This window comes from Thunnus maccoyii, chromosome 5 (genome assembly GCF_910596095.1).
Source record: "Thunnus maccoyii chromosome 5, fThuMac1.1, whole genome shotgun sequence".
In the NCBI taxonomy this organism is placed as follows: domain Eukaryota; kingdom Metazoa; phylum Chordata; class Actinopteri; order Scombriformes; family Scombridae; genus Thunnus; species Thunnus maccoyii.
Genome location: NC_056537.1, coordinates 14,062,566 through 14,087,778, shown reverse-complemented (window position 1 = coordinate 14,087,778; position 25,213 = coordinate 14,062,566). Strand labels below are relative to the sequence as shown.

The window sequence follows — 25,213 nt, the reverse complement described above, 5'->3', positions numbered from 1 at the left end:
ATTAAAAGGCTGCATATCTACAGAGCCATAATGCCTTAGTGGGGGGGTGGGTGGAGATATCTACCCTGCTTCAACTAACCCCCCAACCTGCCAAAGAAATGCACCGCACTGCAGCCTCCATCCTCTCCCATCCTCCCTTTCACTAAAACCCTATCTGTAGCCACCGTGTGGTGACTCATGTGATTAAGAAAAGAAGGTATTGAGGTAGGGGGGAAGAGATCTGAGCCTTATACACTTCAACTACAATCCCCTTCTTCCTGTCACAGGGAGAGACCTGGGCTGGTGCAAATGAACGCCACATCACCTCAGAGGTAGAGGTTGTGGTATGGGATAGTAGCCATTTCGAAAGCTCATTGGGTTTGAGAAATGCTGTTGTGTTACATGAGTGTGAAACAGCCGTAGAAAAACACAAAAAGATGGCAGTAAAAAACAGTTGTTATTGAGTGATGCTAAAAGCCAAGTTCATTGTTTGCTCTGCTGGTTGCATTATTACCCCATCCTTGAACAACCACGTCTGAGTAGAGTCTCTAAATGGTTTGGTTGCGCTTAATAAAGCAGGAAAAGAGGCAAACCTTCTTACTCTGACCCCTCCCCCCCGTTACAGGCTCAGACTAACAGGATTACTCTTGATTGTCTGATCAAGACTGATAAACTCAGGTGCCAGTCACAAACTCCACATGGCACTGTGTGCCTCAGATGTGTGTCAGCACACTAAAATCTAATCAAAAGAGAATTTGATAGAATCAAGATTGCCTCCGTCTAATGAAATGCAAATGTGGCTCCATTAGTCAGTCGGGCAGGGGGCAGCCCATCTTAAATCATTAGACTGACACTAACTTCAGAGCTAGCCAGATTAAGTGACTTTGAGATAGAGAGATGAAAAATACTTACAAAGATGAGGAAATTGAAGACAAACATGAGGTACTTGATGCAGCTGAGACAGTCACCCTCCATGGTCGTCCCCCGTGCTGAAGCCTCTCCCTGCCCCTGAGAGTAAACAACATAAAACACACAACATAAAACGTGCCACTTAATTAATCCTGCCAAGTGCTCACAGTATTCCCACTCTCCTGCACTCTGGATGGGCATTCAAATGAAACTGCCAAGAAAATAATACTCTGCAAAAACCTGCTCATATATTTAATGAGTTCTGCCAGTCAAACATACAATACACACACAGGCCTGTCAGCTCATTTGGTCCAATTTCAGCAGAAAATCCTTATATTATCCCCTCAAGCAGCCACTACAGTTTACTACCAGCTACAGTTTCTCAGAAATCCTTAAGTAACTACAAGTTTGGGCTACACAATGTCAACCCGACCTGACAGAACGCATCTCTCCACACACTGTGACAACTTATGTAATTTTAAAATGTGCTTTCACAGTCAGATGGCCTGATTTCCTATCAGCACTTCCTATCTTTGGACAGATGGGGTCCCTGGGTTCAGTGTGACTAAAGGCGCTGTCTATCTCAGAGTCTAAGAACATTTTAAGGATATGAGTCCTGACTGGGGGCTCCATGCACGTTAACCGACGACGTATGGCCTTTACTATGGAGCTACTTCTTCTTCTTAATGTAATGAGAGGCAGGAGCCCTGTGCTGCCATCAGCCAACCCTCTATCTGACACAAACACACTTTCCCTGATGAGGGCCTGTCCTGGAAGCACTCCAGGTTAATGAAGAATGCCTCTCTTGCATTAGGAGACAACATGGGTGTCTCAGCATCCATGACCCCACACACCTATATATATATATATATATCTGATGCACCACAGAGCCTTCACTGAAGCATTTGTTTGACCTACAAGCTGCAAACAAACAAGAATTTCTCCTCAGGGAGAACAGGAATTGTCTAAGGAATCATCTCTATATATTCTGCAAACACTGAAATGGAACCAATCTGTGGGGCAGCTATAATTGCAGTCTCAGTGAAAGAAGAAAATTAATTATTTGGCAGAAATGAACCGGCACTCTTTGCTTTGTAGTTGTGATTATTAATTTGCTCTCCCATAGTGATAGCCAGGATTGAGGCTGGGTAACAAGCGGATTAAAAAACAATTTCTCTGAGGATTTGTAAATAGGTTTTACGCAACTAGGCAACAACACACTGCCACCTCTAAATTGAAAAAAAAAAAGTTAAATGCCTTCCTTTCAATTCTTTTGTCTGTACTTTGCAGCACGTCCATCAGATGTAATCTCATAATCTTCAGGCAGTCTTTCCACTGCCTGATCTGCTGTCAGACGACTCCTCTGGGTGATCTCTGCTTCTCCGAGGCAGCGGTGAAGTTTGGGTTACGATCGACACCAGCTTTGACTCCTGTCTGTCTTTGAAGGGGCTCTGCTGTCGCTCAAATGTGATTCAGCTTGACCCTTTTGACTCCTACCTTGCACACAATCAACTCAGAAAAACATGTTTTCAAGTGAAATAAACCATAATCTCAACAAGCCACCATCCTAAATAAGCACTGTTCAACTGGTTGCTGCAATTATTTCCCACAGAAGAGAATTGTGGCAATTGTGTGAATTAGTAAGCTGTAACCCATATCTTTTTCCGTTTTTCTCCATATCTGTTTTACTTTTATTGTGTTGTGCTTGCAATGGTTTGTTTTTCACTCTGCTCCCAATTTAAATGTGCTGTGAGCTCCAGTGAAAGATTTTTTTGTCTCACTGTAGGCCTGTGTAACTTGCTGTAACAATAAAATTGAACAATGCTAAAGATATGAAGGCAGCCTTTGTCTGTTGTAGGAGCGAGTGAACACAGAATGAGAACATTTCCTCCCCTCACCAGCCTGAGGGCTTATTATTTTTTCCTCTCCTCTTTTTCCTCTCCAGAACCAGGGAAATTGATTTAGAGCTATGGTTAAACACCTCCTCTAAATCATAATGATATGCTTAGGTATTGATCACCCTCCAAGTGGAGCTCTGAGAGCAACCAGCAGCCTCATTGCCTGAGATAGGTTTTAATTAACCCCTCCCTTTCCTAAGCCCCCTGAAAGGCCTAATGAGGGCACAGGAGGTCTTAATTGAGATTTACATACATTAGAGTCTCACACAAAAAGCATCAGAAAGGGCCCTCTTCCATCCCTCCTGCTCTCCACTGTCAGCCCTGGGCCCCTGTGAAGAGTGCAAACTGTATTTATTGGAGCAGGGGATGAAGAGGCGGAACGCGGGGGGGGGAGGAAGGGGGTTGGCTGGAAAAACTCTCAGGGCTCAGCTCACATCTCATTCTCCAAACAAAATGTCTGATTTCTCTTCCAGCTTCACCCTTTTGCTCTGTGCTCCCATCTCAGGGTCAAACCAACTGTCAGATCTGGAGCCAATTTTCTTTTGTGCATTAAAATGCATTGGTTGCTTAAGAATGAAGTGGGCTATATGGGACTAGCTGGGGTCCAAATAACAAGCCTATGGTGCACACCAGCATAGTATACAGTAAATCAAACTGCCACAGAAACCCAGGAGAAAGTGCAGAGTAAACAAACTGGCCTTTCCCATGACTCCCATGGGATCGCAGGTCCTCATCGATCACAGCCAAGCTGTAGAGATCAGACCACTAAGTCTCTGAATATTCTGCATGTAGACAAGGGAAACGTGGTTCACACCCCAGGAGCTGAGGCCTTACAGCAGCACTGACAAATTACTACCAGATTAAAGGCAGATCCTCATCAAGTGTGTTGCTTTGCAAAGCTAGCAATGTGTCAAGATGTAGAGCTGTGTGGCATTGTGTTTGTAAACACAAGCAAAAAAAAACACCCATTATAAACAAACATGACACACAGCAGTATGGAATACTTCACTGCTATCATTGAAGACAATGTGTTTGTTCGCAGGAAATACTGTATGTATGTCCTCAATCTGACAATCTAAGTGGCAGTCTTTGCCCCTGAGGTATCCAGTAAATGCCAACTCTGTCTACAGTACGTCTGTAGCGTCTCCGATTACTGACATCATGAAATGCCACATGGAACTAAGATCCCATTGTTTACTTTTGGTGAAGACTGATCCATAGCCAGCCTGGGCTGTGGAGCTCAGCATGGTTGAGTTTGATAGAGGATAAATGAGAACTGATCCTAAATCAACTTCACAGTACCGACAGAAGCCAGAGCTCTGTAATGAGGGCAAACCCATCTGACCTACATTCTTCTTGGTATGAGGATAAAGAATTTTGAAACATTGCTACAGGCCTTCCTTCATGCTTAACTCAGAAAACCAGAGGTCTAGCTGGCTGGCATCTACACAATCAACCATGATGGTCATGTCAACTCACTGTAATTAAAAGATAAGGAAGACATAGACCCACATTGAGAGTGCTCCATATATAAATAGCACACCCTTGGGTGGTTCTCCTTGAAGTTGACACTTTCGGCACGATTAATGAAGTGAGTCCATATTCCCCTGCTCCACTAACCACCACCCTGGACAAATGGATCAGCACGACAAGGACACTGTGTCTGCTCCTCGACTAACTGTCGCCATCCTCCAACCCCCAGATAACCAGCCAGTTCACTTCATCTTGAGCATGAGCCTGCATAACAAATAATCATTAATACTGAAACCCTGTTGAGATTATGAGGGTTAAAGCTTGACCTCCTTAAATGTCATTGACCCTTTAAATGATCACCTGTAATTGAACCCCTGGGACGACGCAAATCGTCCTCTGGCTCCCAGATGCAGCTGGAGCAGGTGTGTTTTTCCAGCTACTGTATGCCACTCTAAACCTCTCTCTGGAGTGAGTTAATAACCTCTGACAATGACACTAAGGGACCACACGCATGCCGCATCACCCTTTATCTCAATTAAAAACCAATTTTCATATTTCTCCATGACTTCCTAAATCAGCCGCAGCAAGTAAACACCCCAAAATCCGAATAAAGACAGGCTCCTCTGGCAGTGAGCAGGGCTCCCCTGAGGCGCACGATGTCCCTTAATGAACCTCCAATTAGGAGAGAATGAGCCCTGGGCTGTGCTGTCACACTGAGGAGCTTTGAAGTGTACTGAATGCTAAGCAGCTATAGCACTGTATGCTCCTTTAGAGGGCATAGAGCTTGCAGACAACAGGGAGCAACGACAGAGAGAAAGTGTACAAAAGTAACTCAAAGGCAACCCAGCACACAGTGTGTGTGGGTGTAGCTCACACAGAGAGCAGAGTATACAAACTGAGCTGGGTTAGGAAGTTCGGGAAACTGGCAAACTCGTAGCAAAGGTCCTAATGCTGATTGGAGGCTCAGGTGGAGACATACAAATACTCTACCCTCAGGCAAGCTTAGCATAATGAGTTTTTCACAGTACACATATAGCACTGGTGAACATTATCTGCTTCTGCACATTATGGGCATTGCTAGTTCACCACAAAAAGCAGACAGTCTGATGAATTCGCCCTGCCTCAAAAAGCCATTTATCATTTCAGTCCATTGTTCCAATACGTGCTGAGAATCTAAACCAGTTCTTATCTAAACCTGTGAGTGGCGCTCTCCTGACCCATTCAGTTTGGAAATGAGATTGTGTGAATCCCCGAGGGCAGAAGTCCTCTCACCAGGCAGCTGACACACTGCTGAACAACAGGCTGATTAACTAGAGAAGACTCCCAGAATGAACAAATGCACAGTCAGAAACAGACTGACCATGTGTTGTCAACAGCACTGCGGGCCACATTCTTTACATCCCAACTGGGCGAACATCCAGCTGTTAGTTCAGTGCTAACAGTTGCTCATACTCCTACAGTGAAATCGATTCTACAGCTCCTTAGATAAGAAAGATTGTATGGGGGAAGGGCATTAATAGATTCTTGTCTCACTCGAGAAGAGGACATGTGATTGAGATGAGCAGATTTTGGCTTCTATTGAACACTAGTGTATGTGTGATCACAATTAAGCAGAGATTCTCACTTAATTGTGTCAGCACCTCTATCTGGCTGAGTGTGGATACAAACTGGCTGTGTGGTGCTGGATCAATACCAGGCCCAGGCACATGGTCAATGATGCATTGATCCCCTGGAGCTCCAGCTCTTGTCCACTGGTTGTCTGGCATTGAAGGCATGTGGTAGCAGCACACAATGAACACATAAACACTTCTGCACCGCTGCCTGTTAGGACTCAGTTCGGGCTTTTCCCACAGGGTGCTTTGGAGGATGACACATTGCCGTCGGGGCTTTCCACAAAAATGAGTTATAACTCAATTCAAAAGTAAATGCTCAATTATTACTGTGACGACAACAGGGGAAATTATTTCTCTGCACTTCTACGTCTGCTTTCTTGCCATATTCTTTCTTTATTTTTTCAGCAAGTTCCTGCGATGTTGGCCAAAATATTCTTGTTATATCATAGTCAGGGGGAGTGGAATCAATATAAACGGTTACAGTCAGCTCCTCTTGACAAAAGTTTGAAAAATCCAATCAACTCATCTCTCAACTCTACTTTGACCAGTGTTTGACCCTCAAGCAAGAGACAATTAAAATGTTGGTGATGTTCTCTCTGCACGTATATGTACTGTTCAAGTCGAGGTTGGTCTCCATATAAAGGGGAGTCTACACCACAGATGGCCTCGGCAGAAGTAAACAATGGGAGATTTAAGGAAAGACAACTCTTCCTGCCTCAGGGGACTAAACACAAAAGTACACTTTTGGGAGTGTAAACATGCACAGGAACATGAAATACACACTGACTCTAACAAAGAAGTGCTCATATGTCATCATGTCCTGATGTAGAGCAGAAATAGCTACTGTATATGCACTGCAATGAATTTTCTGTGGGCTCAAATACACAATTTTTTGAAATCTGTTTGGTTTGTTTTTAGCACATGTTGGAATCTTTCCAGCCTTCCAATAAGTGCGCTTGTCTCCACGGCAACCCGGATATGGGGTGAGAGTGGCCTTTGTCTGGAGAGCAGTGTTTGGCATCTCCACTTAGCACTAGTTCCTGTTAGAAAACAAAGGGGAGCAGGGCCGAGCACTTTACAACAAGGGGACAGCTTGGCCAGCCATTTGTCTAATGAGCGATCACTCACACCCTGTTGCAAGGCCATATGGTAGTTTGAATACAGCTAGCTCCCCAGTGTAGAAGGTCTAAAAGCTGTTATATCACTTTTGAGTCTGTGCAGCACACACGCATGTCTGAACCTTCACACACAAACACACACACACACACAGCTAAAGTTCAACGAGAGATGAGCAAAACAGCAAAAAGAACAGAGTAACCTAATTTGTGTTACAGGCTGGGGTTTCGAGCGCAATGCAGAGATCAAAACAAAGCCTTGAGGATAAAGCATGTAAATGTTTGTGTTTTTGTGGGTGCCTCAGATGAAAGAGATACCAACATATATATATGAGGCCCCATTGCAACTAACACATTCATAGAAATAAACTAAAAAGTGTGTTAATGCCTTTGCATGAACACTGTAGAAGAATTCATGTTTCTTTAATCAAGCTCTACCAGGGGCTGCAACGGAAGCACTGTATACTGTATGTGGTTATTAATGTGACTCTGTGACTGTCACACTCTGTGATTCAGTAGTGCTTAATTTCAGTTAATTACAACTTGGATTTTATTTTTGTAGACTCGGCCATCATTTATACCAATTATGATAACACTGTTTCATTGTAAATTAAGTAATTGCTGAGATCTGGGAACACAGTGATTTTGCTACACTGTAACTTACTCGACCAGACAATCAGACATGTTGTGAACAAGCCAACCGTTAAGACAGATTATCTTCAGGACGGCGAAAAAACGCAGCCCTTTCATTCATTTCAATGGGGGCAGTGCGTTGACGAAGCAAGGGTGTCAACGTAGAAGGCTCGGCAAAACAACGTGAGTTGGTGGTACAGCAAAAAAGTTGAACCAAGCTCCAGTTTTACTGCAACGCAACACGTCATCCAGCAAGGCGGTACGTTGGCCAATCACATCCATGCAAGCGCACATTCCTGACAGATTAGACTACTTTGTAATGTGAATGCTGTATTTCGGCTGTTTACCTCGCCATCGACATGATAAAAGATAGAACAGTTGCTGCCGTGATAACTTTCCTGAGTACTAAAATCATGCCTGTAAGTTTTGGCATCTGATGAGCCTTTAAATGCATGTTGTAGCTCCAACTTGACTTCCTGGATTGTATTTCATTGTCTCACTAGTACCCTAAACAACACGCCCCCACCAAAGTAGCCCCTTGCATTGTTTTAACGCAGGGGAGATTTCAGTCTGAACGCAGCCTAAACCACTTTCTTTGTCGGTAAAACTAAAAGTAAGAGCCTAAAATCCTTCATTGCAGAGGAAAACTGTGCACACAACTACAGTAAGTAAGGTCTTAGTTGAACCGGGAAATCAGTCTGTAATGGATGTTTACACCTGGCAGTGTGGATAATAACTTGCTGTTCCTTGCCTTTGCCATTTTCCTTCAAATAAGTTGTTAACCTATGTTTGTTAACTCTCTAATCAGTAATGTTGCAGCGTTCCTAGGTCTTAGTAATTCATTACAGTAGGTGAGTAAAATCTTATTATTACCTATAGAAATGATGGCCAAAACTCAGAAGATAAGACCCAAATCCCTACAAACCAGAATGATCCTTTAAGCCAGTACTTGAAAAACTGAAAAAGGCTCAAGAGTCTGGTTATAATCTTACATGTCACTTGAACATGTAGCACACCCGTTTGTTTGTGTGGTTGGTTGCTTTTATGGTTATATGCTATGACTGATTACAGCTGATGTGTCTGGGTCTAAACTCCCCTTTAACCTCTCAATCTATACACGTCTGCTGCTCAGCCGTGCTTGGAATACTAATGTTACAAATGCCAATGCAAATCTGAGGCTAACAAAGACCAGTGCTGGCCTGCTGTGATGGTGAGGGACAAAAGCACTTGTCTGCCTGTTCTCAGGAGCAGCTTCACACACTGACTCTCGCCAGCACCGCGCCTCCTGTTGATGGTAACAATGGCTTTTCGCCTGTGCTGCCAGCATCTTACTGAAAGGACTCTGTCAACAAGCTCTTTCTACTGTTTCTCTCACTGATTTAACATGTGTATGCTGGAGTGGGATCACTGCTGGATTTGGTGAAAATCACTCATGGCAACACCCCCACAATACAGATGCTTTAGAAGAGATAAGGGCAGAAATATGTTTCATTTATGGAACATGTGAAACATTTAACAAAAGTTGTGTTTTTATTTTTAAGGCAATGTGTGCTTCATTTATAGATAAAATGCTACCATACCATGTGTATCTGCTTGTGTCTTTGTTCAGGTGAAGTTGATGACTTCTCTTGGTTTTCGCTCCTCTCCTGTTTTCATGGGCTGTTGGACAGAAGCACAAAGAAAGAAGCAGAGGTCAACACTGAGCTAATGAGATGAATAAACAGTGAGACTCCAGCAAGGTGACAGAAAAGTGGCACATTTTTCCCAGTGTGTGTAATTCATTTAAGCAGAATAAGTCTGGGAGCTTGAAAAAACACAGAAAATAAAATTCTAGGACACTTAAAATGACCGAGTTTGCATTTATTATGTATGAAGCACTCGCTCCCGGCAGTGAACTAATCCAAGACTGCAACAGTGTTTTATCTGTGTGAATATTTCACTTCTCAGCTAGAAGGCAAAATTAACAGGGACAGAGTAAGAAATGTACTGCCTTTAATAGTAGCAGCCCAGGTCTGTGTTCTGGGAAGGTAAAATTTTAATATCTGCCTTCAGGTATTAGAATCTGTGTACCTTCTCACTTGCTTAATTACCCTTTATTAGAAGATCCAACACACCACAGTCTCCTCACACAGCTTCTGATGTGACCTTGATGAGCATCTGAACTCATGCATTATTCACTGAAAGCAGAATACCTTTCTTACCACACGTTGCTGACTTTAACTGTCAATGTACGATTCGTCTCCAACCAAGTGTGTCTAATGAGCATAAATGCTTTAAACTTTTCCCTGTTTCTAAACTGCTTTGCCACAAGTGTCTCCCAGCTGAAAATAACGATATAGCTATGAGAGCCAATTAAACTGCTGGTATTCCAGCCTCAACATGCAAAAATAGTCAGCAGCACAGTTTTGACTGACAATACTTTGGAGCTGGTTTCAAAGCACTGGCACTGACAACTACAGCATCAAATATGGCGAGAGCTGCCTACGGATGCATGAACAGCATGCAGCTCTTGCCACATTAGATGCTGAAATACAGGCAGGGTATTCTCATCCTGACAGGGGCTGGGGATGGAGAATATCCCAGGAGTATTCTGGCTGATAGAGCCAGCCACATCATCCCGCCGACACACCATATTGCCAGCCGACATCAGATTCACCAGGACGCAGAACCCAACCGACAGTGGCAGCAACACACCATCCCCCATACAGAATACAGGAGCTCTGATTGCATCTAGGAAAGGCAATCAGAGCCTGAGTGAGGAAACGGACAAATCTGAGAAGTGGGGAGATGCACTGGAATGATACACTCCCTTATCACTTGAATTCAGACATTACAAAGAATATGCTCAGGGAATCAATAACATCTCCACAGTGGCTACACACGCATGGGGAGCCAAAGGATGTAGCGCTTGTTTAAAAGACTCATTTATAAAATATTTATCATACGGCTAAGCTAACATACAACCCAAGCAATACAACATAGTAATCCCTTTCCATTTACTTTCAAGTCTCTTACAACAGCAGCAGGTAGGTGCATAATACATCATGTCTGTAATTTAGCTCTGAGCAAAAGAGTGGTCAAATTATATCCTGAATGCCTGTTGCAGAGGTAGTCTCTCCTGAACCCCTGTTTAGAGAGCTATTAGCTGGTGGAGAGCAACAGTGGTGAGGGTCTGCATTATTTTTTGGTTTCCATGGAAACCTTTTCACGGGAAAGTGGAGCACCAATAGGATCGCAGAGCCTCATTGAATCGGTTATGGGGGTGAGATGAGAGATCAGCGCAGACGGCTGAGAAAGCACAACAATAGAACGAACCCTCGAGGGAGACTAGAAAGGCCAGGCCACTGAGGGTCCAACAAAGCGGGGAGAGACTCAACACTAGAGAAAAGGTTTCATCTACATCCGCTCAATAGCTTTCCTTTTAAATAAATCTCTCTCGCCAACTAGTCATTGACATTTAAGCTCACGAGCACTGCGAGCAATTTAAACATCAAGGCAGCGACTAATTGATTAGCCTCTGCTGGTATTTCAAGCTCTGACAATATTATTGCATCACCAACATCTATCTTGTGTGTGAGACAGTAGCACGTTATAAATTAGGACATACAGTATGTAGCTATCCCTTGTAGTCACAATAGATAGCAGAGGAAACTGTAGTAGTCATAAAGGAATAACAGGAATTAAGGGGACAGTATGCTTCAAACAAAGTGCTTGTTGTTGTCAAGCAGCATCTGAAACCCCTATCTGCCACACCTGTGTGAGCCTGCGGGGGTTGCATTCAACAATTTCCCAAAACAACAATCTGACAAGCATGTCCACAGTCTTAAGAGAGTGTCTTAAAGTGGTAAATGTTAATGTGACATCCCCATTTATAAGATTCTTGCCCCTCTTGCTTTTCAACCTGCCTCCAAGTGTGGCTCTTCACAACAGCTAGTAATACTTTTGCCTACAGACATAGTCGTACAACACATTGCACAAAGTACTTTATTTCTACCAAGGATAGAGATGGAGGGTCTAAGGATCGGTGTTAGGCAGTAACACTTTACAGTAAGTATGTATTTGAAATTCAGTTATTACATTTCAGTTACTAATCCCAGTAACGCTCCATTACTTTTACACTTAGGGGTTGGCATTCTTGCTGTCTTACTGGTATTAAAGAAGGGGTTGACATCAGTAGGTCTCTGCATTCAGCTAACAGACTGTTCTGGAGGAGGACAAACACGACTCGAAATAATTCCAAAGTTGTCTTATACAAATATTGTGAATTCTTAGCCGGCTTGCTAATAGTTTTGGTTCAGAGTGTGTGAATCGTGCCGCTGAGGTCAGGACTGGAGTGCTGTGTGCAGTCACCAGGGCTATGCTAGCACTAGCTGTTGGATGGTTAATAAATCCTTCAAAATTGTATCCTCACTGCTTTTTAAACCACAAATGTCTCATTTTCTATTTCTACATGTGCGAAATACAATAGATGTAACATTTGGCTGTAGAGGATTTTGAGTTGTTTAAAGGCAACTTTGACAGAGTAACAAATGTAAAGTAACAAGTAATATAACATGTAACTTTTGCTGCTGAGTAATGAGTAAAGTAATGTAATTACTTTTACAAGGAGTAATGTGTAATCAGTAATTGATTATAATGATTATATTAATATAAATTAAAGTAACTTGAGTAAAATTTGTGATTTGTGTGATATTGGGTTGTAAAAATTGACTTGACTTTGAACATACTCCAGCCTTTACTGTGTGTGCGCTATTGTCTGGGGACATGTCATTTGTGCTTTCTTTTCACCTCCATAAGACACCTCATCCTGTCAATCAGGCTGGCAACCTTGATAATGCTGTTAGAGGTCAAAGAACAGCAAGGACTTCGGCCAGCAACTCTTCCTCTGGAGACAGGAAGTGGATAGTAAAACGAGGGAGGAAGTGACAATTCTTCCATCTACACCTCACAGCTGGGCTTGAACTCAGTTTCTCACCAATGTTGACAAGACTGAACCTCAGAGCTTTAGAAACGACTCCAAACGTGGAAATAATGACCTATGGGGAAACCTTCATAAACACACTAAATGAAAGGAAAAATCTACAGCTGTGGATCTCAGCTCTCTGCAGACATCTCCGGCCAACTTCTGACAGAGTCCATATACATCATGCTCTAATATTATAGATATGAAAAAAGAGGGCAATTGCCAGCAGCCATATATCTCCTGAACGTCCGCTCTAATGAGGGCAGTGCTGAGACAGAATTATCGCTGTACCCCATCTGGATTTATTGATCTAATGGTGTAAGTCAACCACCAAAGATAAAGATAAACCACCACGATGGAGAAACAATCCGCGCTCTGATCAGAGGGCATCACACAACTAATCACTCACTCTCCTCTATCTCTGGACACAGCTAACCCACTGTTTTCTTTGTTCTTCCTTTTACATTAGCTGCTCTGGGGGTTACACAACGGGCAAGTGTATTCTGTCATTTGGAGTACACAATTATTTCAGCTAAAAGATGCAAACTGAACTCATTAAGCAGTCTTCTGTTTTCTCAGTGTTAATCGTTTTGGACTAAATGGAAACCTGATAAGAATGCAGCCCCTGAAAATGTGTTCGGTGGGTACTGGTTTGATGCTGATGAAAGCTGACACTGTGTCCACCTCTTTGGTAAGTCAGAGGCAAACATTAGCCAGGCCTCTTCTCTTTGTAGCAGGTTCTTGAAGGCAGCAGCCCGTATCTTTCACCTCTAAAAAGATGGCCTCATCAAAGACCGGTGAGTGTCTTACACAGACCCTTTCAAACATCTGTAACCTGCTATAATTACACAACAGCAACTTCTCCCTGGTGACACCATGATGAAGAACAGCAACCAAACTAACCAACTACTTGTTGTTATTTTCTTTAACCCATACCTGTCTTACTTAACTAACTGCCTCATATACCACCACCAAACTTTCACCCAAGACTAGGCCCCCTGTCTCTGAGGAGCCAGGGGCCTGGGGGGCATCACAACATCGCTTTGAAGTTGGGCGATTAAAGAGGAAAGACCTGTCGAATTGGGATGATGGGGCTAAGGTTGGAGGAGGGGGAGGATCAGTACGAGGGACAGGAAAGGCTGTGAATACTGAGAGCTCGGGCCCGTGGGACACAATTAAGAGCAAGGATTTTTTAGTGAGGGTTACAAAAACACAGCAAGGATACCAGCAGTGCAGCCTTCCAAGCCAAGGTAAGAGTTCATTACTACAAACACAGAGGGGGCTGGGGCTGTTAAATTCTCACCAGTTTGTTCACCGATCCCCCCCCCCCCACAGCCCTGCGAGCTGACGAACGGCCGTATGATAACCATTTCCATCGCCGTTAAATCCTAAAGCCCAGTAAAGCTTGAGAATCACGCAGCTCACAGCTCACAGCTCACAGAGAGGAACGGAGATAAAGAGCCAGGCTGCCTGCACAAAGAGGAAGTTTGCATAGAGTCTTCCCTCAGGATGTTTTCCCCAGCTAAAACATGACTTATGCATAGAAGACAACACACCAGATTTGTAGTCCTTTAAAAATAGTGAAATATTTTTTATGAAAACAAAAATACTGAAGCAATGAATTGTTCCTCAACCTACACATGTTGCTCAGCCTAATCCTATTTACTGTAAACAGAGGTACAGTTTACCACAGTATGGCAGTATGATAACACTTGCAGCATAATAAGTGATTGCAACACCTGAAACAAGTATCCAGTGAGAATCCATGGTATTTTGTACTAAAACATATGCTGTCCTGTGTTATATTTTCCACAAGACATTGCATGTAGAAATATGCAGCCACTGTTATCCTATAAGTCAAACCAGCCACTTAAACATGTGTTAAGAACACATCTGGTAACCATTTCTAAGCCTCATTTAAATCTTGCTAAAATACCATAAAGCAGTAGGTTCTGTATATTTGTCGAAGTCAGATTCTGTAGCAAAGAACATCATAGCAATGGTCATCACAAAGTCACAGAGAGAAATATCCTCTACCTCTCATGCTGCCTGATATTGGGAGTATCTGTCAATAATATGCCCTCACCTTGACCCTCCTGCCAGTTTGAGACTCATGAAGCTGTTTAGTGTGCTGACAAACAATGTGGTAAATATCTCAATGCAGAAGATACAGAAGAAGTGGAAACAGATTCTTTGCTCAATGGGACCAGATGCAACTTATTTTGATAATGAAAACCAGCAGAGGGCATTTGAGTTTGGACTCCACCACAAGCAAACCTCCTTCTCTGAAATAGCCATTTTGCTCATATGCATGACGAGCGACACCAGAGCAGTGTATGTTTGGCTTTTGTTAACTTAATTCTTGCTCTACTTGGCAATTGTCTCTTCATTTCACAGCAATCCAAATAAAAAACAAAAGCAGTGACAAAACTGGGATTAGTATAAAATATGAAAAGAAAAAAAGAAAATGAGAATATAACCAAAAGATGGGCTGAGGGACACTTGGATCACTGCCTGGGACTTACGAAATTGGAACAGCCCAAAATCTGAGGCCCAGTGAGTCTGGATAACATTTCTGATGGTTTTCATTGCATACCTTACTGAGCACACCCAGAAAATCTTACTTCTATGTTCATACAACGCTCTGGAATTCATATGATGGTTTGTATGTGTGATGGAGTGATTGACTGATTCCAAGACAATATTTGTATTTGGCATATTTGAGGCAAACAGTTGTTTTTAACCATGTTCAGACAAGGTAAAACAAGGCTGTGCTTAAACAACGCATTGACTTCCTTTGTTTATGAGCACAAACATGTGGGTCACATTAGTAGACAAAAGTATAAACAAACATGGAGGAAGATGGCCAGTTTATATCCGAGATCTGGTGCTATTTTATTTCACAACTCTATTATGGCAATGCATCAAGATCTGGGTGGCTTACCACCTCTGCTAAACAACTTCCTGGAAAACAATGTCCCTCTTACCCAACATCCTACTTAAAGAGTGTCATTGAAAGAATCAATCAACTGTTGTAAACCAAGTGTTCAAAAAGTAGCCAGAAACAAAAATTGAAATATTGAATTACAGAAATGAAACACTTAACCACCGTCCATATGGAATCAGCACCTTAAGAATCAATATCATATCATATCCAAGCAGTTAGCTCCGGGTCTGAGAAGTGAAGTCAATGCAGAAGTGCCTTAAATCTGGAGACTTTCTAATGGCCAGCAGGGGGAGACTCCACTGGCTCCAAAAAGAAGTCTGATTATACAGAGGTTTATGGGAAAATGACCCTACGTCTCACTTGATTTATTACCTCAGTAAACAGTTTCCTAATGAGTTTATAGTCTCAGTTGCGAGTTTCAAAACATCTTCTATACACCATGATGTTCATTTTGTAAATTATGGTCCCATTTAGAGTAAAACAGACAATAAGCAGGGTATGCTTTAGGGCATGGCTACGTTGTGATTGACAAGTCGCTACCATGGTGACAACGTTGATAACTTAACGTAACCGTGGCTGGTCAGGTTTCCGGTAAGTACATTTTGTTTTAATGGTTTTCAGCTGTTTTTCGCTAGCGAAAATTGGCATTAGCATAGAATCATAATCAGAGTTAACCATAGACTGTAAATGCACCGTGCTAAGCAAGCTAGCAGTTAGCTATGGTCAGCTCTACCCTCTTGTCTAAATATAGTGACTCAAAAAATCAAAGATAGCGACGTTCAAATCCAAGATGGCGATGGTCAAATTGCCTCAAGGCTTCAAAGCAGTCCACAAACCAATGGGTGATTTCACGGTGACTACATCCATATTTTTTTTTACAGTCTATTATCATATCATAGCATATCACATCACATCATATCACATATAATCCATGAGGCTCCCTGCTGCTTCCAATCTCGGTTAGAGGAACATGTAATGAGCTGAATGTAGAGTGACCATCAAATGAATCAGGCAATAATGTTTTGATCTCATGTAGACAATTACTGCATGTGCATGTTAAAATCCATTGCTTGTGCCCCACTTTAATGAGCAACAAAGAAGATCCATCTAATTAAATGTCTCAAGTTATGCAACACAAATAAAATAGGCTGTTAGCCTTAATTGTTTTTTTACTCATACCACCTACAAATACAGGCATAAATCAACTCTTTATAACTACATACAACTAATATAGACAACAGTACTTACTGATGTTGTAAGTTAGATAAAACTGTAGTTGTTTTTTTTTCACCAATTCAGCAACTTTGTGTAACAGACATACTGTATTTGTTTATTTGTGTCCCCCAGCAGGTTTCCCCATCTGTCGGACCCCCGCTGCAAGTAAGAAATATGTCTTTGTCCATTTCACAACTATTACTAATATTTGGTGAAACAATTCAAACTGTAGTAATGCTTAACATTGGACATGTGAAGAGTTTACATCCGGGTGAATTTACTGTAGGAGTAACTGGGGCAACAGACTGCGTGCCAACAATATTTGACTTGAGCTTAGCAGTAATTGTGCTCTATTGAACTGCATAAGGCAGAGCTCCACTACAAGAATGAAAGCCAACTCACACATATTGTACAAGCTGCATAGGAAAGTATGCAACAGCACATTATGGCAAATTTCCTGCATACAGAGAGATGGTAGTCTGTGTCTTTGTGGATTTTGCAGGGGGCTGTACAGGAGCAACAGGGCAGGTGTCCCACTGGGTTATGAGAGCCAGAAGCTTTGCATCTGGATCATTTCCTCAGCCCAGAGGGGCTCCATACTGGGACCTCCTCATAAAGCTGCACATGTGCCGAAGAAACCCAAATCCCTCTATTTCAGCCTGTATGTGGTGGCTGTGGTGATAGCAGGTAACAAGCTGTGACAAACACACACACTCATCACAGAGAGAGAGAGAGAGAGAGAGAAAGAGCAGTGAAAATGACTCATGCTTTTTGTCTCTCAAACTGTCAAATATGCTAATTTGCCACTAATGGCCAAATAGCCTGAAAATGTGTGTCTGCATGAGGGTAAAAATGATTTTATCAATGTTCTTTGGCAGAACAGGCTAAGACCGAAGGCAGGAGGATTATTGGAGATGAAACTGGGATAAAGTCAAGCCATGAACTGTGTGAGTAAGGGTTTTTCTGCACACTCCAAAAACCTTCAGTTGCACTCCTTTCCACACTGGTTCACTCTAAGCTTGGTACTCCCAGGACAAAGAGTTGAAAAATATCCTTTGAGGGGATATCTTGCCTCTATGTGAGTCCCAAGAGAAAGGCAGGAGGGACTGAGAGGTGGAAAAAAGGAGTTGGACATTTTCCATGGTCCAAACTCGTGAAAATGCAGGAGTGCATTTAAGGAGCATTCCTTTGATAGGCTGAGGAAGCCACAAGCGGGGAGATGTCAGGAGAAATCATGCTTGGCTCAACACAAAAAGCACTCAGAGAAATGAGATTTAATCTGCTGAGCTTAGAGTGTATTAGCCAGATGTAAACAGTGAGTGCCAACTGTGAGAAAGTTAACTTCCACAGCACGGCTGCATGGAAAAAACACAATGCACAAAACATCAAACACTACCAATGAAAGAAACTCTGCAAACAGAGATGTTTGACGGCCAAAATAAAACTTTCACAAGCTGGGGACATTGCAGTTCTGGGAATCAGGGGGTTAAGGTTAACTGGCCACACTGAAACACTTTCTCTCTGAGAATACTCTGCCTGCAGGCCCAAGCTGTGGGAAAGGGAGTTTATGCAATTACATCACATTGATTTATGGGAGACAGAGGAAAGATGGGGAAAGGATGGAAACTGAGCTGCTTGGAGGCGGTCCAAGATTAGGTCCCTGAAGAAACGCAAGTCAATAGGTTTACACCACAAAACATGATGGATCTGGGACAATTGTGTGGGGATGAATGTGGTCAGAGAAACACAGACAACACTATGAGGTCAGACCTACCTAAAATTATTGGTTTTGATTTAAGACTGAAAACACACACAACTATGAGAGCAGCCATAATTGTAATGCAGAGGCTTCTCGATGAACCTGCTCATGGAGCACATGCAGATAACAAGTTCAGAATAGTAATAACACCACCGCTGAGCTTACTTTGAATTTTCTCAACTCTTGGGAACCAACGACAACTGTTGTGCTTGAGCAGATGCTGCTGATGCTGCCTTGAGTATTAATTGGGGGTAGTGATGAAATTGTGAGTAATGCACCCAAGCGTGCGCTGCAGCTTCAGCGGGGGTGCATATCTCCATCAGCCCACCGCAGCATACGTTATAAATAAACAGCCCATTTAAGTGCTCCTCACTACTGTAACAGGACCACAGGAGTGACCACAGCTGGGATATTTATGGTGTTCTCCTGCTTATTTAAACGTTTGCATGTGACTTGAGATTTAAAAAGCAAAACCCTGCAAAAAAAAAAAAAAGCTACACGTACAGCTGAAACGGAGCGACTGTGCATTAATCACTTGTGGAGGTAACTAAAGCGGCGTTCATCGAATTGCCACAGATGAATGTTGCATATTGTTTAGAGAGGTCTATATAAGGACAAAATATCTCATCAGGAGAGGCCTACACAACAAGGAAAAATATGTAACTCTCAACTGCGTGAGACTTATGTTGATACGAGCCACCAAATGGTGAAAATATGAGCAAAGCAGGAGGAGATTACAGAAGATATAATATAATGAGCTGGGGAGGTTCAGTAGGAGATATTGAACGGTTATGTTTTTTTTTAACTTTCAAAATCTCCAGCTGTCTGCAAAGTCTCAGTCTGCTTGGTTCAGGCCAAAGGCAACAGAATAAATATGTACACACAAAGAGAGCCAGCCAAACATTTGAAGGTGCTGTTTTGAAAGCTTGCAGTATAGACAGGCGGGTGAGGTGGGAGGGGAGGGGAGATTGCTCTAGATTTGGCAAATGTATGGAAAGCTCACACAGAAATGTTTTGAGGAGGAAAAGGTTGGACATCTGTTCCTTATTAAGTAAAAAGCAGTCCGTCCAATTCCAAACTGCCTGCAGAGATAAGCGAAAGTGGTTTTGGTAATTGCTCACAACATTGGCTCTCTGCTCTTCGTTGTTTATTCTGTGCATCGTTTTAATGTGGTGAGATTAAATGAGATCATCTCCGGTTATTGACTAGGACTAAATTTTAGTTAAGTATAAAACAAAGTGATATATGAATATAAAAGTTGTTTTATCTGTGTTGAATTCTGTTTTGTAAGCTGTCCAATCAAAGCACTGATTTGTACATTTTTGGCATTCAGGTTCAGAGCGTATATAGCAAACAGACAGACGCATGAATTTTTAACAGTATAGCTTGACAGATAAAGTCAAAATAACCTCTGCACATTCAGGGGTTCTCAGAGACACCCACAAAATTACTTTGGCTTCAACATTGGTGCTGAAGCGTTTCACATGGGATGTGTCTCCTGCCAAGTGTTATCAGGAGAGATGATCTGGGTCTGTTTCTCCGGGGTGTATACTCTTGGAGAAATGCCTGAGCATTCTGTTTTTTTTTTTTTTTTGTTAAACAAAAGCCTCACGTCACACCCAGGTGGTCAAGATAAGGTTGGACGACTTTGCTGCTGCTGGCCTATAGTCCTGATGTGGGACAAGTGCCAAATCAGTGGGAAGACACCCAAGATCACCTGATGTTCCACTGAAAAAAAAAAACATCCCTCAGAGAGTCAGTTTGTTTGTTTAACCACTTAAATCAATGAGCACTGCAGCCAATTTAATTTCACATACTGGAGACACCTGCAGTGCCTGTGCTATCTCTGACAAACACATGCAAAGGTGATCCCTGGATTCAACTGTCAGAAACGTTTGGACTGAAATACATTTTCATGAAAATATCAAACTCCTTTAATATATTTCAAATGGTTAAACAGTGGCTAGCTTTCCTGTGCAGTGGATTCTCGTTTTTCCTAAGCTTCAAAGACAGGAGGATGCAGCCAGGCAAGGATTAAAGAAAAAAGGAATTATGCTTCACGGTGTGCGTGTGTTTACCCTAATAACTATTAGCAAAGAAAATTTACAGTGAGGAAAATACCTCCTCAACTCAAAGAGATATGTCTATTTTTGCTCTTCTCTTCTCTTCTAAGAAAACCTACAGTAGCTTCTTAAGAATTCTCTGTGGAAGTTGATCCACAGAGTTTATTAAATGCAGCACATTCCCTCTGTGGTAATGGTAGCGTGGTTTGCTTGTGGCTGTAACACACAGGCTGGCATTGACCGAATGTTTGCCCAAAGGACAGAGGCCGTGTTTTAGTGCAGTGACCCGTGAATGCTGTCTCGAGTAGCGCACTTTTAAAGTGGTGGTGGGCTAAAAATTTCATAAAGCGGCATCAAAAAATCATGAAGCAGCGAGGCGCTCAGTCTTCGCTGTCTAATTGTTTCCCCCTTTGAGGAGTAAAAATAACTAACAGCATGCACATTTGATCTGCTGTTAAAAAGAAAAGGCTATTACTTAGTTAGACATGCAGAGGCTGGTCAGACAAATAAATTCATTGGTGTACGAGACACGCAGGGGAAGTCGTCCTCCAGCGAGTTCAAGAACCATCACAGGAATCTTCACACAAACTAGCCTGGGTCACTGAAGTATGCTTGGGTCGCTTGAACGACCTCAATTGGCTTTACGGCTACACTGTAAGTAACAGTTCAGCCCCCCTTTGTGCTTCAGTTTTAAAACACGTGGTTTAATGGTGTTATTGTGGGCAATAAATAAAATGACACAGAAGAACTACTACCAGAAAAAAAAGCTACACACCTGTATTGCACTCTTCTGGCAAACCAGAAAACAGGTTCTAAATGCAGACAGACAGATGGCCCTGAACTACACCACTACTAGTTTAGAAGCTCTAAAGATTTGAAGTTGCTGTTCTTTAACAAGGTGAAGCGCATTTCTTGGAGGCTTGTGATCCTGGCAGGAGTGAGATCATTAGCTGGCCCTTCTCCCAAGTTACCCCAGGTAGAAGTTGAAACCCGCTGTGTAGATTTTTTTTTTTTTTAATCAAACACTGATCTGTCCCCCTGACGCTGTGGAGGCTGACAAGGAGCCCATATGTCTAATAGACCTGTGGCGAGTCTCACCCTGTGGGAGGGACTGTAACATTGCTGTTATCCCACAGGACCTGCAGGGAGTAACGCTGTGGACAAGGTGTGTGGGCTTCAAAGGCTGCAAAAAGCAGCAAGCCAAGCGGAAAGAAAAATACTGGAGCTTTTTAAAAAAAAAGGTGCTTCCTTTCATACTGGCATGATATTTGAATACAAATGCACATAATAAGATTGCGGAAGGGAGAAACAGAATCACATTAGCCCAGTTACGCCTACTAAAGTTTACAGTATTCACTTCCAAGTCAAAATAAAGAAATCTCTGCTTAGCTAAGGTTTTTCTGTGCCATGTTTACGAGTTGAACGCAAAACATTTAGCCTAGATTCGAGGAGATATGAAGTCCATATACAGTAAATATAAAACAACCTCATTTCCAGTTGAGATGTGCCAACAACACCCAGGCTGCAGGGATGTGTGTGTGTGTGTGGGAGAGCCTCATGTACATTTGTGTTTGTGTATTTGAGGTTTGCATGGTTATCACTGACTGGAACGGCAAAACGTTATTAGCAGACTGCGATGCAAACCCAAATCACGCTCAAAATAAATCTCTTAAGAAGTAGTCTATAATTCAGCCGCGCTGGAAAAGCCGATACAGCAGCAACAAGACTACGTCAGATATACCAACTCACAGTCTCTCCCTGTGTCTATAAATCTGATGTAACTGCACCATCTCAGCTTCATATCACATCTCCCAATCATAACCTAAACAAGAGAATGTGCATTAATGAGCTAACATCCTGTTCAAACACCTGACATGCATTTAATTTGTTTAAAATGATAATGGGCTAATTATCTAGGTCATCCTTAACAACCCACTGTCCATCCTTACAATAATTCATGCACTCTAAATTACCAAGTCAATTTGTGGTGAGAGCAACTGTGTGTCTGTATTTGCGTGTAACAATTATCATATCACATTATACTGTGTAGCCCATCATCAGTGATTAAAAATAAACAGGATATTTAGGGGCTTGTATCCCCTTTAGGCAAAGGAATCAAAAAATGCAGAGCTGAATATGTTATAAAATAGGGCACATTAAAAAAAAAAAGCCCCAGATGACTAATGAGAGTATTCTTGTAAAGCTATATTCTCTTATTCCGTAACTTGGATGGAAAGAGCAGGCGCACTCGAGGAGGAGAACCGAGGAATAGAAAAGGAGAGAGGAGAAAGGGGTGGAGTAGAGCAGCATTGGGACACAGTTGTGGCTGAGGCAACTGAAAAAGAGAAAGACCAGAAGCTGGGAGAGAGTCCCATTTCATCAGAAAAATGCCTGAGTCAGGAGATGAGAGAACCATTAGGCCCAATGAGTCACAGGGAGAGGCTGTAAAAACAGATCTGGGCTGAGCTCGGCTCGCAGTACCATCTCCGAAAAACAGCCAAAGAAGAGTAGAACAGTGACCCAAAATGAACAACAGTGCAACAGTTTGAGTTTGACTCCTCATTATCACAATATAATAACACAGACATCTGCAAAGATACACGTTAATGTCTCCATGGATTCAAGCTGTCACTTTTTATTCAAAAATTTGAATTAATTGTGGAAAAAAAATATTAATTTGATTTGAAATGATCTGTCTGAATTCACTATTAACAGTGTATAAACGCAACAGGCCATGTCCTGCACTCCAGCAGGGGCGTTTGTAAAAATGCACTGTCACTGATCTATTGCATGGCCTGTTGCCCCCAATACACTAGACGATAGTTGTTATTTTCATTAACACAAGATGGAGTGAGATGTGCTGTGCAAATCCTCTTAGAAGTAAAATCTCGGACAAATGCAAAGCTGTTTGTTGACTTTTAAAAATGCACCTGCCTCACAGTAACGTTACAGCAACATTAAATCTAAAGTCAGCGGCAGCAGATCACAAAGGCTCACAGAGGAGTATCAATGCCTACTTCTCCCATATCTGAATCATGTTTTGTTCAGCCTTGGGGTTTAAAACAAACTGATTGGTTAATCATTTTCTGGTCCCGAGGTCGGTTTGAAACAGATACTGGAACAGAACCAGACACATTAATGTTATCATGCCCCAAAATCTTAAGTATAATAGAAAACAGTGTCTCAGAGTAACACCCGTGCACTTTTGCATGCATGCTTATACCAACCCCAAGATGAGGTTGACTCAAAGTATGTACTGTACTCTGAAAATACAGACAATTGAGTTATTCTTGATCCACCACACATCTTCTCTGGTTCAAAAACAGTGAACAAACCTCCAATTGTGTCGATGAATTATTCCTCTGAACAGAGTCTTTATCAAAATCCTTAACAGGAACCAAGTCATTTAAGCAAGAAACAAGGCACAACGCAAGTCTGACAAGAGTTCCTTATCTGTGAAATGTTTAAATTGGCACCAAATATCATTTTTAGTGAAAAGCCCCAGTGATTGTGGAGAACAATCACACATCCATAAAATGAGCTCTTCCTCCCTGGTGCGACTTGATTAGCACCCAGCTTCCTCCTGCCCAGTGTGCCAACACTGAACTTAATGTGAGTCAACCAGGCAACATTGTGTGAATTTTCCCAAAGAACTGGTTGTTCATCCGGCAAATAAATTACTCCATTTCATGCACAAAAAGCTGTGAAATCTCTTTTGTTCCTTGTTCTTTCAACAAGCAGCAGTGTGCTTAAACTTCAGCATCATTCAGTGGATCAGAGTTGTGCTCCAGTCTTTCTAAAGTCAGGCAGGTAATCTCCCACACGTTTGCCCCGTGTCACATACCTATCAGTGCCAGACTCCCTGGCCAGCCTAAGCCCCTCTCTGAGCTTTGACTACATCTGAAGGATGAAAAGAGCACAAGGTGATGAAGAAACCTCCAGGCGAAAGCAGAGGGATTTACTGAGTGTGCTCGCTCTCTGTAATGACCAGTGGGTCCTCACCAGCAGCCTTTAATGGACACCTGAGTGACACGGTTTATTAGTTCTGAAAAACATTATGCGGAGGAAAAGATGGCTGGGGGGATTTTGAGATAGATGTGATTTGAACGCAACCTGAGACGAGGCTGAGTGTATCCTCAACTAAGCGCCTACCAAGCCATGAGCCTGTTGGAGAGTCCGCTATCTGCCGGGCCCAGCTTGTCAAATACATACCTTTTACCTCATTACCTGCTCAGCACAGCCATTATTGAGGGAAATAGGGTGAACGCAAGATAAGCACAAAGAATTCTTGGGTTGAGCACAAACAGCCGGCCTGCTTCCTCCTGATAAAAAGGAAGCGTCAGTGTAGAGGCCCCTCAGCTTCCTGCTCTCTGTGAACTCTGGGGCTGCCAGCTGCCCCTCGCTTAGGTCACTCACTACTTCCTGGCCCAGATGGAGGCACGCAAGGGCTAAAGAATGCATGAATGTGTGAATATTACTGGATTATGCAGCATTTTCATGCAGGAAAGCAACCGTAAGCATACAGAAAATTCTAAAGCTGGGTTTACACTTGACACAAGGGGGTTAGCTTTTGATTTATAGTTTCAGTGTCACATTACACCGCAACACAAGATGGATTGCATTATAGATGATCAGACCGTATCATG

General features: G+C 42.5%; 1 protein-coding gene across 9 annotated transcripts in view; it reads right to left on the bottom strand.

Moving 5' to 3' along the window:
* The window catches only part of tspan18b (tetraspanin 18b), a 44,469-nt gene that overhangs the window by 3,434 nt on the left and 15,822 nt on the right, over nucleotides 1–25,213 (bottom strand). For all 9 annotated transcript variants that reach the window (XM_042412045.1, XM_042412044.1, XM_042412046.1 and 6 more), the window contains 2 exons: nucleotides 9,201–9,279; nucleotides 892–987 (listed from right to left, as the gene is read on the bottom strand). In XM_042412045.1, coding sequence (XP_042267979.1) covers nucleotides 892–987; nucleotides 9,201–9,203 — 99 coding nt within the window. In that variant the 5' untranslated portion in view covers nucleotides 9,204–9,279. The remainder of the gene's footprint in view (nucleotides 1–891; nucleotides 988–9,200; nucleotides 9,280–25,213) is intronic.